A 14,236-nucleotide genomic window follows, 5' to 3' on the forward strand; every position below is an offset into this window, starting at 1 on the left:
TGAAAATGAAAATGGCTAACTTTATTTTATATTTATAAACCTGACAGTATACTAAAGAGTTAATGCAACACTTCACCTTTTAGAAAGGCCACATAAGGTGTAATTTACTATAAAGATTTTGTTTCTATAGACCAATAATCATAAAAATGACCTTCAGCATAAAGATTTTTAATAGGAATATTCATACGATAAACAAAAAGCATTTAACATAATATAATCCCTTTAGGAAAACTTTTGAAAAATAATTATATAACTGATATAAAACACTAGGCAACATGTGATTCACTTTTCAGAGAAAAGTGTGTATATGGCCTATATTTACCACTCAATGTTTTACCACCATTGTGCCAAAATTTTATCCTTTCTCATCAGGAAACTTTGTGGGTTTTTTCCCCCCAGGTTAAGTCAAGTGACTTCTTTGGGCTTTAAAAGTTTCCCGTGGAAAAAATACATTCAATTTTACAATGGAAGTCTATGGCAAAATACATCAAAATTATAAGTGACTTTTCAGGAACTATCTACAACTTAAAGAATGAGGTCCTATATAATGAAATGAGCAAATTCTCACCCTTTATTTTTATGAAAGCATGTATGACTATGAATGATACATTATATATGTAACGATCTTACAGTGGAGCAAATGGTTCTATGGGTAATATGGTAATAATTAAAACAGTGATTTCAACCCTAGCTGTGTTTTAGAATCACTTGAGAAACATCCTAAAAAATAGTTTCCCATGGCTCCACAGACATAATATGGAGAATGAATTCAACAGTACACAAAATCTATTACAAATTAGTTTGCAAAGCTCATTTTAGATATTATAAGTCTTTAAGTGTGGTTAAATAGAACCTTTTTTGGACACAGATACATGAAACTGACTCCAACATACTTCTCTGTATTTTAACTCAAAATATTATGTCAATTTAAATAGGTAGAAAGGTAAACAAATATATACACAAGAGTCCCATAGTGCCCCATTAACATGGGGCATTTAATTTCAAGTACATGCACATAATGAAATTCAAATGAAAACAGGTTTAATGACAATGAATGTAAAAGTCTTTGTTTCCTCAGGGGAAGCCAGGAAAAACAGAAACAGGCAAAAAATAAAGATATGGCAAATCAATTTCTAGTAGGTGAAAATTATTACTAGTAGGTAAAATGATTGAAGTACCTTTAGCTAGGTAAATAGAAAAACAAATCTAGAAAATACCTGGTAACTTGTGTTGGAACACATTTTCCATGATACGTTTAATTTCTAGTCTCTGTTCCAAGTTCTCATTGAGTAACCCAAACTCCTGTACAACCTTGTCAATGGCAATACCAATTGCATTTATCTGGGAGGGCGTAGGCGGGGGTAATGTAGTGAGCAACTCTTCCTCCTGCTTCTCCTTTTAAGATCAATGTTGAGATTAAAAAGTGACACACTTTTTTAACCTTCTACCATTTACTAAGACAACACTATAGTATATTCTTAGCCTTCCCTTTTACTTTAGCTGTGTTAGTTTTCATGTTATCAAACATTTCTTCATGCACATAAAGTAATAATAGCAGGAAGGCAGGAATAAGAAAAAAGTGCTAAAAAAAGAATATTAAAAACAGCAACGACAAATTATTTTATTACTGGCATAACGACATATACTAAAGTCCTATCAAAGACTTTGTTCATCTTCATAGTGTCCTTAAGGAAATTCCTAAGACTACCCAGTAAAACATGCCTGAGCAGCATAAAGTATTTTGGGTAAATTCAATAATATAGGTAGCAAAGTTATTAAGGAGAGGAAAGTCACAAAGACAAGAAATAACTGACAGGTAAACATTTGTTTTGGTTACTTTAAATTTACCTTAATGTTTTTCTTGTGCCTCTTCTCTTTGATATGCTTATGGGCAAACGCAATAGATTCAATGAAAACATCACAAAGTTTGCAGGTGTACTTTGCTGTAGGGTAGTTTCTTGGTCGCTATAATTTGAAGAGATTTATAAGATATATATCTTTAAAACTATAGGTCAACAAAAATTAGGCAGATGATTTCCCCTCCACTTTTAAAATTGTTAATATGTTACTGTCACTCTCTCACTATCTTAATAGTCATTTTTATTTAAGTAATTCATTAAATCAAACTGACTATCACTTGTAGCTTTCAGTGCTTCAATACTAATAAACAAAGTAGGATATCTAATTCACCAAAGCACATATCCCCAATTACTAACACAGTTTAAACAAAACAAGGATTTTAACTAACAAGTAAAAGTTGTTACCCTTTTCAGCCTGTCAATGCAGTCCCTTTTCAATCGCTCCTCAGCCTGCTGTAAACCCAGGAGCTCCTTTGCTGAAAGCACAGACTCATCGATCACAGGGCCTTCCAAGTCCCCGTCCAGTTCACTTTCCCCATTTCTAGTCCTTCGTGGCTTCCTAGGTCTGGACTTCTGCATCTTATCTTCTTAAGTTAGGGAAAAAATATTATTGGTGATATTAAATAACAGAACTGACTAAAAAGCAGAATTTTATATTAATTAATGAAATTGTATAATATCTGAATGACAAGTGAACACAGAGCATAAGGAAAGGGATAGGCATGGATAGAATGTCTGAATACTCATTAAGCACCTCATCTACATACATTAATCCATAGAAATAGGTGTGTTTTAAACTTAAAAGGAATTCTACTTCAATCATATAATTTGATTTTATCATCTTTTGGTATACTGCTGAAAGTATCCTCTGAAGGTGAGTATACCTGTTCTAATATACCTAATATATCATAATATATAATGTACATGTATCTACTATATTCTAGTGTACTTGTAAGTATACCTGTTATTCTAATGAAAACTATCCACATTTGCTTTCATTTTCATAAGTGAACAATATCAACAGAGCACAGATGGACAATAAATATGTTTCCAAAGATCTCAGAAATCAACTACATTCTTATCTGAAGTGAAAATTCAGTCTTCACATAATTGTCTCTCCACATTAATACCAAGAAGTTTAAGCCAAAATTGTATTTACTGAGGACAACTACTTCCCATTTTATCTTTACTTTCACTTTCACTTCTTCAATGGCATGCACACTGAATACTTGTGAAACTAAAGGTGATTGTGGAATTGCTTTATAAAAAAATTGTCGTAAATAACTTGGATAACTTCCCTCAAGTTCTGAAAAATGAAACTATTAGTAACACATGCAATTAAAGTTAAATTCATTTCTCCAATTAAAATTGTGATAAACAGACTGAATGACTTGAATGGAAATAAAATTTCTAAATGGCTTACCAATAACTGTCTGAAAATAGAAACCTGCAATGTCCTGCATAAGGCAATTCCTGTCAAGTTTCCACTGGAACTTATTACTTGTATAGCAGCTACAATAAATCAGTTGATTGAAAAAAAATTCTATCAGAAAAGGGAGAAACAGGACCTTTATTTTACAAAAGCTACCTGCTAACAGTTCTAAAGGGAAATCAGCAAGCACTGTGTTCAAACAACCATAAGATGAATGTAGTGAAATTCTGCAAACAGTTTCTGTACTACAGTAAGTGGCAATTAAACAAAATTAAAGTATTAGGACAAATACAGTTTTATTTTTAAAAGCAACCAACACAGATCTAACAAAATAGTAAAAAGTAGTCACTGGAAGAAAAAAATCAGTCTACACCTTGATACTTGCTTTTAAATACGCTCCCTACTCCCAATTAAAATATCAATCTTTTAAGGACAGTACTCTTGGTCTGCCTAAACTTTTGAGATAGGCATTTCTTTTACTTTAAAGGAATGTCTATTTTCATTTCATTTGTTTATCATTACCAACTTAAAAAAAATTGCATCTGATTTCAGTATTCAGAACGGAAGTTTCTCAGTTAGGCAAACACTAGAGATTTACACCAACATGTGCAATACCCATTAAGAAAGTCCATATTAGTTCACAAAACACTAACTGATATAGAACCAAATTCCTTTTTTAATCCCTCCTCTCTCCTATTCACAAAGACTTCTAAATGTAACTATATTTGCTGTCATTTTGTAGAAAGAATGACTTCAATTTCCCTCCAGAGACCACAATTAACTCCTTACTGTTTTTACTAGAGAAGTAGGTGGCTGCAGAAATTTTGTCTGGTGCTGATAACAGCAGCTACCATTACAGAGTATTTTATTAAACAACAGATGCAATGCAAGCAGTTTATATGGCATTGCCTCATTTAATCCCTACAGTGATCCTGTCATGGATGCTAAAATTACTCCCATTGTACAGATGGGGAAAATGCTGGTCCAAGAAAATAAGTGACTTGTGCAGAGACACATGGCTAAGTCAAAGCAAAGGGATTTGAAACAGAGATTAAAGCATAGATGAAATTCTTAAATTCAGCCTTGTAACAACATACAAACTAAAAAGAATTAATTAAAATCCCTTCTTGCAGCATACTCATTCACAACTAGAACAGACCAGTACTGATAAGGCAATATAACCTGAACCTCACAGGCCTGCATAGTAAAAATGATCAAATAAAATCTAGCTGTTGGGAATCGGGAAAGCAAAGCTGGGTTTTGCTAAAAAAAAAATTCCCATAATTATTTAGACTACCTGGCTTATCCCAAGTTTTTTGGTAATATGAATGAATTCTCTATATACAGTATTCTAAATTCCCATATTTTACTTGCATATGAACCATTGTTCCATTCACAAAGGACATGTGTATTTGAATGGATGTTTTCCAGCTAAGATTATTAATGGAACTGTTCCAAATACGATAAATTGGCAACCTAGGTTATTTGAGAGGTGAAGTGTAAGTGGTAATGAAAAATAGGTAGTATTAAAAACAAAGCAACTCGAGATAATTTCACTACATTTTCTCACATCATTTAATAAGATCCTTCCTTATTAAGACAAGTTTGATTTCAGGAAAATTTCTGTTCCTTTAATGAGATCCTTTTTAGGAATCTCTGAGTGTAGTGCAAAGTTTAAATTTCTCTCTACAGTGAGCAATGTTATACCAAAGCTTAATATTTCCTGTATGAAGATTTTCAAGAAATAGAGACTGAAAAGATCTTTAATTAGCATTTGTGAAAGAATCATCTGTATTTCACATAGAGAAAACACGGGAGCTTTCAATAAAAAGACAGTAACGATGCATTTCCTATTCAAAACCTCTCAAAATCAACTTCTTTTAAAATGAAATACAAATACATATAAGAGGTTTTTGGTATGTAAACAGTCCCTTTTAATATCTTTCTGGTTGCAAACTCTTGATCTATAAACCTTTCTTTACATAATGCTGCTCAACATCAAATTCTCTTTTCTAAAAGACCAACTACTGATAACTAAGTTAAAATGTCCATGTCCGACAGACACAGTAATACACAAATACTTAAAATCACACAAAATTTTAAAAAGAAAAACACAAACGAAAGTCCAGAAATTCCATGCGTGTGCAGTTTCCCTCTGTCAGACTGCAGGTCCAGTGACGCTGAGTTAGCAGCCAGAGCAGCACAGTACGTATGTGATTTCAGTTTCACTTCCTCATCTGCCATTCTACATAAACAAGTCTGGATAAATTTAACCTCTCTGAGCCACAACTTCCTGCTTTGTAAAATTGTGATTCTACCTTTGGTATATCATGACGGACAATTCCTTCAAGTTCTTTACAGCGTCAAGATTTCCGAGGCTAAGGTTTGATCTCTCTCATGCATTTGATTCCTAATACCTCATTCTGTTTTGGCTATTTGATTCAAAGCATTTTCTTTTGCTTTTCCTACTTAAAAAAATATAAAATAACACCTTTTCTTCCCATTTTATACTTTCATAAGACCCTATAAAGACAGAACATGATGTTTTCCCTATTAAGACTTATAAATGTACAGGTGACAAATGTCCTACAGGTTTAAAACACATACCACACACACACACACACACACACACACACACACTAGCTATTGTGAGATAGTATGAAGGAAAAGGGCCTAGAAAGTGCCAACATTGCCTATCTGCATTTATATTAAAAGAAACAAACACACACACACAAAACCAAAACCTGTAAAAGTTTGCAACTCATTCTATATGGCCTCCTTTCCTTCAGCCACACTGGCTTCCTTGCTCTTCCTGGAATGTACACGCTCTGTCTTGGCCTTTACACAGGGGTGGGAGTGGAGGACGTTTTCCTCAAAAATTCCCAGTGCTGGCTCCCTCACTACCTCAGTGAGGGCTACCTTGATCAGTCTATTTAAAAAGTGTCAACCGCCTCTCCCTCACTACTCCCCAGGCACAGCACTCCATTTCTTTCTCTCATTATTTTATAGTCAGTCAGGAACTGCTTTAAGTTTTTAGGAAGAAATTGTTTTTAATAGGAAGCCAACCAGTAGTGATCATGGAGGCCAAGTGTTTAGCTAGGCTGATTTGGTAGCAGAAATGAGGAAGAACTACAGACTGGGAATATAAAGAAGACAGATTTCAGTAGTAAAATTAACAGGAATAATTTTGGTAGTAAAAATTAGTAAGACATAATAGCTTATTCAATAGGGGAAGGAAAGGGAAAAAAGCATAACTAAGTTGCTTAAAAAAACAAAGCAGGCAGTCTTGGCCAGTTTGTTCAGTGGTTAGAGAGTTGACCTTCAGACTGAAGGGGTTCAGGTTCGATTCCAGTCAAGGGCATGCACCTTGGTTGCAGGCTTAATCCCTGGCCTGATCTTGGTCGGGCTCATGTGGGAAGCAACCAATTGATGTATCTCTTTCATATCAATGTTTCTTTCTGTCTCTCCCGTCCCTTCCACTCTTTTTAAAATCAATGGAAAAAATATCCTCAGTGAAGATTAACGTTAACAACAAAAACAACAAAGTCAACAAACATAATAGCCCATTTTTCCAAGAATAATTTTCTAACCATACTTTGCATTTTCAGACTAAATATTAGTTTTATTTTTTTCTGAAAATGTATGACTTTATTTTAGTAATTACTGTCCATTAGATAAAAATAATTTTCCTGTTTACAGATATCATTGGTACATGGACAAAATCTATTCACCTTTTAGAAAAATGTATAATGCTTTGGGGCAATTATTGTCAAACACGTAGGGCACTCAGAATAGGCTTCTGGTTTGAAACTAAAAGGTAAAGCTTTTATGTGTATTTCTGACTTCTAAACTTAGTATCTCTCAACATGTTTGTAAAGCTCACTTTTGAGGAAAAATAAAAAAATCTTGGACTACCCACCTCTCCCTCTGTGGCAAGAGCTATATGCAGTCTATATTGTGCTTTTATATCAAATAATATTTTTAAAATCTTCACAGTCTGTCATTTAATTATTCAAATACAAAACTGTGATACATGACTTAGACATTATATACACACACTCAGAAATTATGATATAGTCTCCAGGAGGATACGATCACCCTCTTATGTAAAAAACACCAACAGGAAATATGTTGACTAAAGTAAAATGAGCATTATGGCAAAGGAAACTTTTAAAGGGACCAATATACACATGTATCACAACTGCAATCCTTAAAATAATTATATTAAATAAGCAGAAACTATGAAAAATTTGAACTGCATTGCTAAAAATAATAAAACTCATTTGGATGAAAAAGAAAAGACTTTGCTGACTTTGGGTTGTTAACTTGACAGATTGCAACACATTACCATGGTTTCCTGTTTCCACTTCTGACATGGTTTCCAGGCTTGTCGGGTCTTTGTGAAATAGTCGCCTTACAGCTCTACAGCCTCTTCCATCTTGCCACCGATATCCATCTTCACTTTCTTGAAAGGAGTCCTTTCTTGGTCGGTTCATAGCAGGAATTCTAGGTCCCAGTCTGAATTCTCTCCAACTCTCTGAACTACCAGCAAGTTCATCTGATAGCCATCTCTTACTTTGATCTCTGTGGTTGTCATTTACCCAAACAGGCTGACTGTAAATTGGGTTTTTAAATGCATATGGATTGCTGGGAACAGCATATGGTCCTTTTCTAGGAGTATTCCCATAGTTCCCTGGTGTAATTTTTTTCTTAGGAAGGCCTTTTTCCATTTTATTGCTATGGCCTTTGGCATAATCATCCATTATTAAATAATCTTGTTGAGGGTGACCCCTTCTGAAATCCTCATCTTCTATAGCTCCCCGGTCTTTAGCACGCTTCACAAAATAAGGTTTTGCTGTATCTCCCATGGTCTTTGACTTCACTTTCCTTACTTTGCACCTGAAAGAAAGCATTTTGGGGGGAAAATCAAACTATAACAAGATATCATACCTAGTGTACCAAATACCACATGTATTGCACAGATGCTCAAAAGCCCATAAGAAACTTCCCTCCTCAAGAGGATGGGGGTTAATGGGTGAGAATGAGGACACATTTGTAATTCCTTAACTAATAAAGAATTTAAAGATTTAAAATAAATAAATAAATAAATAAATAAAAAGAAACTTCCCCCCTCCCCTAATTTTCATCACACTCCAATAATCAGTGTGTTACACTAGAAGGTAGGAGGCGTATCCTATGATATTCATCATGAAAATTAGTTCCTACTATCCTATATAATAAAAGGCTAATATGCAAATCAACCAAATGGCAGAACGACCGGCCGCTATGATGCGCACTGACCACCAGGGGGCAGATGCTCAACTCATGAGCTCCCCCCTGGTGGTCAGTTGGCTCCCACAGAGGAAGCGCTGCTCAGCCAGAAGCCCTGAGCCCGGCTCCCAAGCTGCTATGGCGGGAGCCTCTCCCACCTTGGTGGCAAACTTAAGGCTGTCCAACTGAGGCTTAGGCCTGCTCCCCACCAGGGCTCCCGGACTGCGAGAGGGCCTAGGCCAGGCTGAGCGGACCCCCCCACCCCAGTGCAAGAATTTCGTGCACCGGGCCTCTAGTTTAACATGAAGATTAAACCTGTGACTAAAGGAAGCTCCCTAAAGTCTCGAGAAGTGGAGTATTAAATACTGTTACTCAGACCAAGTTTTACCTATATGACAAAAGCGCTTCTCTTAAAAAACAAAACAAAAAGAAAAACCTTCATCCCAAGCCTATACTGTTAGAAAACTCCCGAAACAGTCTTTAAAACTCCACGTTCCCGTCCCTCCTCCGCGTCCCGGGACCTTGGCTCACCTCACCACCCCGATTCAGACCGATGGCTTCGGTCGCTTGGGTGACGGAGGCCCCACCGCGGCTCCGCTCCAGTCAAAGGGGCTGGGTTTCCAACCAAGAAACAACTCCAGCGACGCTTCCCCGTCCTCCTCCTCCAACCCCAAACAAGTTTCGTTTTTGTCACAAACTGCAATTTCCCCTCTACGATCCCCATCGGATCGCCCCGCCCCCGATCTGCCTCAGTTTCCACCCTCTGGGACCGGAGGCGGAGAAAGAGGAAGCGTCCCCATACTCTCGGCCACGAAGCCACCCACCGCGGGTACCAGGAAGCAGGAAGTGACCTACCTCCCTGATGGGTTCCGAGGCCCCCCGGGCTGGCCTCCACCTAAACCCCTTCTTCTTCGGCCCTTGCAGGGTCTGACAGAAAGTGGAGATACGGGCTCGAACCCGATAGCTCGGTCCCCGCTGGCCTGGCCCCTGGGACCGAGGCCAGCGGAGGATGAAGCCAACGTAACTGCTGGGCGGAGCCCGCCCTCCAGTCTGGGGGCCGGGGAGCCTATCGGAGACTCACCCCGGAGGCGAGTCTGGGAGGGACGCGCGGAGAAGACGCTCGCAACACTCACCACCTCCGCGGCGCTCCTCCGCCTCCCTCGGTCCGGGCTGGGCTCCCTCTCTGTGTTGTCTTTCGGCCCCACTTCCGGCGCTCAGCGCTGGCTCATTGTGCGCGATTGGGAGACGGGGGTTGCCCCCGCCGGAGAGCTCCGCCGCTCACGCCGGAAACGCGCGCCCAGCCGAAGGGCCGCCCGCCTCCAGCCCCGCCCCGCCCCGCAGCGCCACGCCCACTTCCGCCGCCGCCGCCGCCGCGCGCTGACTCTCCGGAGAAAGGACGTCCTATCAGGCCGTGGCGTCTGTGCCCGGTCCTCCTCGCCCAGGTCTCCTCTCTACCGGGGAGGCGGGGAGGCGGGGAGGCGGGGAGGCTAGGAAGGAAACGTCTGTTTCTCCGAGGGAGACTCGGAGCCCGCGGTCGGCCGCGGCCGCTGCCGGGGTAGGCTCGCAAGCCCGGCTTGCCCCTGGAGGCTCCCGGTTGCCGGGTGTGAGGTCTTCGTGTTCTTGCCATTTTCCTGGTCATTCCGAGGAGGCCTTGGTTGCGGGTCCTGTAGAAGTGCCCATCCTGTTTCAGCATCCGCTGCTCACCCAGCTCTCAGTATGGTGGAGGGAAAGGCTTTGCTGTTTTTCTTAGACTGTGTACGTATTAGTTTTACTTCAACAAAAACAACACAGAACGGTGTTTTTAAGAACATGTGTAATCTAAAAAGATGACCCAAGAGATGTGCTCGAATGGTTGAACGAAAATTGCACACCTGGAGCTGGCAAACACCCCAGAGCGTTGAGAAAATGTGATAGTTTTGATTGCTCTGCTTTGAAACATTTAAACTTAAATTCATGAGACCCTGTGAGGCCTTGGTCTTAAAATAATGATGAACCCCTAAGTACTGGCTACTGCCAGGAACTGGTCTGGGGGCTTTACAAATATTAAGTCATTTAATCCATGCCACATCCAAATGCTTTGGTTCTGAAAAATACATGGGAATCAAGCCAGTAACCTGTTTGACAGGCAGACAGTGCCTTTAATAGAGTCCAAAGGGAGCTTGGTGATACATGATTACATTTATTAAGGGACAGTAGCGTTGCCTCACCCAGTGGAGTAATTCTTGCACACAAGAACTGGTTTAGGAAAAGTTCTAGAGGAGCAATAGAAGATACATCTTTTTAAGGATTTTAAATATTTCTTTATTTGCATTTTCTTCAGTGCACCTCCAAAAACCTAACTTTTATTCTAAACTTGCTTTGAAGTTTGTTAAAAAGAAATAGCAGACCCAAAATGCAGTCACTGTGATAAGCCCCACCAAGACTTAATATCTAAACTAATCACAGGAGTGGAATTTTAATTCAATTTGAAATTTCCTGATCAGCACTAGTGAGGTAATATGCCCAGTAAGAACCCCCTGCCCTTCGCTAAGGGAAGGTGATCTTGCCTGAAATAATCCACTCTTTTACCTTTCTTGTCCTACCATCTTTCTGTCTAAAACAACCTTCCATTTTGTACAATTCCTTGTAGTGCCCTTCTAGTTGCTAGATGGGATGCTGACTCATTAATTGACTCATGAATCAATTAATAAACCAATTAGACCTTCAGATTTATTCAGTTGAATTTTGTTCTTTAACAAGATTCATCTTGAGGATACTGGTATTAATCAAAGGATATTGACAGTTAATATACCTCTGTCTATATTATACTGCAATGACAATTTAAACTGGTCAGGGGGACCCGAAAAATTAAATTGAAAAGTTTGGTTTAAAAAAAAAATTTTTTTTTATGTTACTGGAGGGAATTGAGTTTCTCAGATTGTTTGTGTGACTGCTTCACGGTCTAGACATTTTTTCCAACAACTTGGAGCAGAAATGGGCCTGTTTGGCTCAGAAGACATTAATATTGCTCCATATGTTACAATGTGTCTTCTCCCTTGAACCAGAAGCTGAACATTGTGGCACCTCTTGACAAGTTAACCTTTAACAAACACTGTGCCAATGCTGTTTTTCCTGGAGAGCCATGGAGTCAGAAGTGCAGAGGTTGTGTTCATAGCTTTGTCAGCCAATTTTTTCCCCTTAGTGCTTTTTATTCACTTTGTTAGTGAATTATATTGGCTCCCCCTTTAACTATGTCCAGAGTCCATTGACTCCTCACCACTTTTACTGCTCCCAACCTGATGTTAGTCACCACCATGGCTCTGATGCATTGTTGCAATCATCAGCTTTCATCCTTGCCCTCCTCATCTATTCCCAGCACTGTAGCCAGAAAACTCATGTTCAGATGGAGGCAGATTACTCTCTCTCCTCTCAGAATCCCTCAGTGGCTCTTCAATTCTCTGGGAGTAAAACCCAAAGTCCTTAAAGTGGCTACAAAGCCCCTCCTTTTATTTCTGATCGCACTCTTTATTCTGCTGACTCACTCCACCCAAGCTATACGAGCCTTTTTGCAATTCCTTCATCATGCCAGGGCTTTGCACTGGCTGTTCCCTCTGCCTAGAAAGCTTTCCCTCCCTTTGGTGTCTGTATTGGTCACACCTCCATCTCCTTCAATCCTTCGCTCACCTTCTCAATGAGAGCAATTCTTACCACTCATTTCAATTGCTGTCTGCTGCCCTCTCCTCTGCCTTCCCCTCACTTGGTCTGTTTTTTTTTTCCCCCTTGTAGCACTATGTGCACTTTGTCACCTGCCATGTCACTTAACTATTTGTCAAAAAAACACACACAAAACAACAAAGAACTATTTGTCATGGTTATTTGTTTCTTGCTTGTATTACTCCATAAAAACTTAAGTTTAACAAGGGCAGAGACTTGGCAATTTTATCAGTATATCCTGTAGGACCTAGATCATTATCTGGCTCATGGTAGACTCCCTAAAAATATTTGTGGAATGAATGAAAGATGCAGGATGTCAATGCAAGAACATTCAAACTTGTGGAGAATTTTTGTAACAGTTTATTTGAACCAAACAGAAGACACATCTGGATGCAAGATCTCATCAGAGTGAGAAAAATGCTTCCCAGAATGACATTTTGCAGTTCCTTTCATACATTTGGAATTAAGGAGGGAGGGTAAAGAAGATTAGTACATGAATGTGGAAGAAAAGTAAGGCAGTGAAATCTCTATGATTGGATTACAGGATAGTTAACAAGAATATGTTCTTTCTTCAGGTTGGTTATGCTTTACAGGGATCTTAAAAAGAGGCTTTTCAAGTGTGTTAACCTAGATCAGTGATGGTGAACCTTTTGAGCTCGGCGTGTCAGCATTTGGAAAAACCCTAACTTAACTTTGGTGCCGTGTCACATATAGAAATGTTTTGATATCTGCAATCATACTAAAACAAAGATTTATATTTTTGATATTTATTTTATATATTTAAATGCCATTAAACAAAGAAAAATCAACCAAAAAATGAGTTCGTGTGTCATAGGTTCGCCATCACTGACCTAGGTGCATAAAAACAATGAACAGAGCTTGCTTAAGGCAAAGATAAACTTTTTATGGGCCTGGGATGGGATTAAGTACCATGACCTGCTCAGTTAGGAACTTGTGACCAGATCACCCTGTGAGGTTGCTTTTGGTTAGGTTTATTACAGAACCCCTTTTTCATTCAGGACAAGCCAGGCTCTACAGCAGTAGTTGGTCATTAACGTTTGATTCCCCTCTCTTCTTATGGTGTATTAGTACTTTGACAGAGGTCTAATTTTATAATAGGACTAGAGGCCCAGTGCACCAATTCGTGCACAGGTGGGGTCCAGCCAGCCTGCCCCAATGGGGGCCAGATCGCCCTGATGGGGGCCGATTGGAGGTGGGGTTGGCCAGGGGGAGGAGTGGCGGATGGTTGGGACCAATTGGCTGCTGCAGTGTGCGTCGTCACAGAGACCAGTCATTTTAGTTGTTCTGTTGTTCAGGTCGCTTGACTTTTATATATATAGATGAAAAATAAACTCAAAAACTTTAAAATGTTCTACCCTTCTTTCCTCTTTCACTGTCTGCCTAAAGTTTTCAACATCCTCACATGGCTTGCTTCTCCCCCCACCCCAATTCTCAGGTAATTGAGTTAGAATACTTCCTTGAGTCAGTTAGGGTACGTACAACTTTGTTTGATATAAAACCTAATAGATGTGGAATGAATGTTGTTGGCTGCTATCCATTCTCACCTTTGTCCTTCCTAAAGGGACCCATATTTTATTCTGTATCCCATCCTTCTCACTTACAATAAAAAAAAATATCCCCAGGTATTGCCAACTGTCCTTGGGAGGACAATATCACTCTTCCTTGGAGCCAGGGGTTGGGGTCATCTTGCTTTGGGGCAAGTAAATATTTTCTCTGAGCTACTCTGGCCTTATGGATGCCAAATGTGTCAAAATGCAACTTCAAGACATCCAGGGATTCTTGTAGGAGGGGAAGGTCCCCAATCAACCTAGGTCAAGCATTTAATGATATTCAGTGGGGTAAACACAATGACTCAAATTTTCAGAAGCAACCCTCTAAGTAAGTCCGTTGTTTTGAACTTCTCTCCAGACAATAGGGTGTTTTGGAACTTCTCACAGACAGTAGGGTGGTGAAGACTTGG

General features: G+C 39.3%; 1 protein-coding gene across 9 annotated transcripts in view; it reads right to left on the reverse strand.

Annotated features, from left to right (window-relative positions):
* The window catches only part of TUT7 (terminal uridylyl transferase 7), a 60,825-nt gene extending 50,994 nt beyond the window's left edge, over window positions 1–9,831 (reverse strand). For 2 of the 9 annotated variants that reach the window (XM_059657060.1, XM_059657066.1), the window contains exons 1-5: window positions 9,696–9,831; window positions 7,640–8,190; window positions 2,265–2,446; window positions 1,849–1,965; window positions 1,218–1,395 (exon numbers count right to left, since the gene is read on the reverse strand). In XM_059657060.1, coding sequence (XP_059513043.1) covers window positions 1,218–1,395; window positions 1,849–1,965; window positions 2,265–2,446; window positions 7,640–8,159 — 997 coding nt within the window. In that variant the 5' untranslated portion in view covers window positions 8,160–8,190; window positions 9,696–9,831. The other 7 variants (XM_059657067.1, XM_059657068.1, XM_059657065.1 and 4 more) reach the window with 6 other exon arrangements.
* Window positions 9,832–14,236: the final 4,405 nt, after the last annotated feature.

Source organism: Myotis daubentonii, chromosome 11 (assembly GCF_963259705.1).
Source record: "Myotis daubentonii chromosome 11, mMyoDau2.1, whole genome shotgun sequence".
Lineage (NCBI taxonomy): Eukaryota > Metazoa > Chordata > Mammalia > Chiroptera > Vespertilionidae > Myotis > Myotis daubentonii.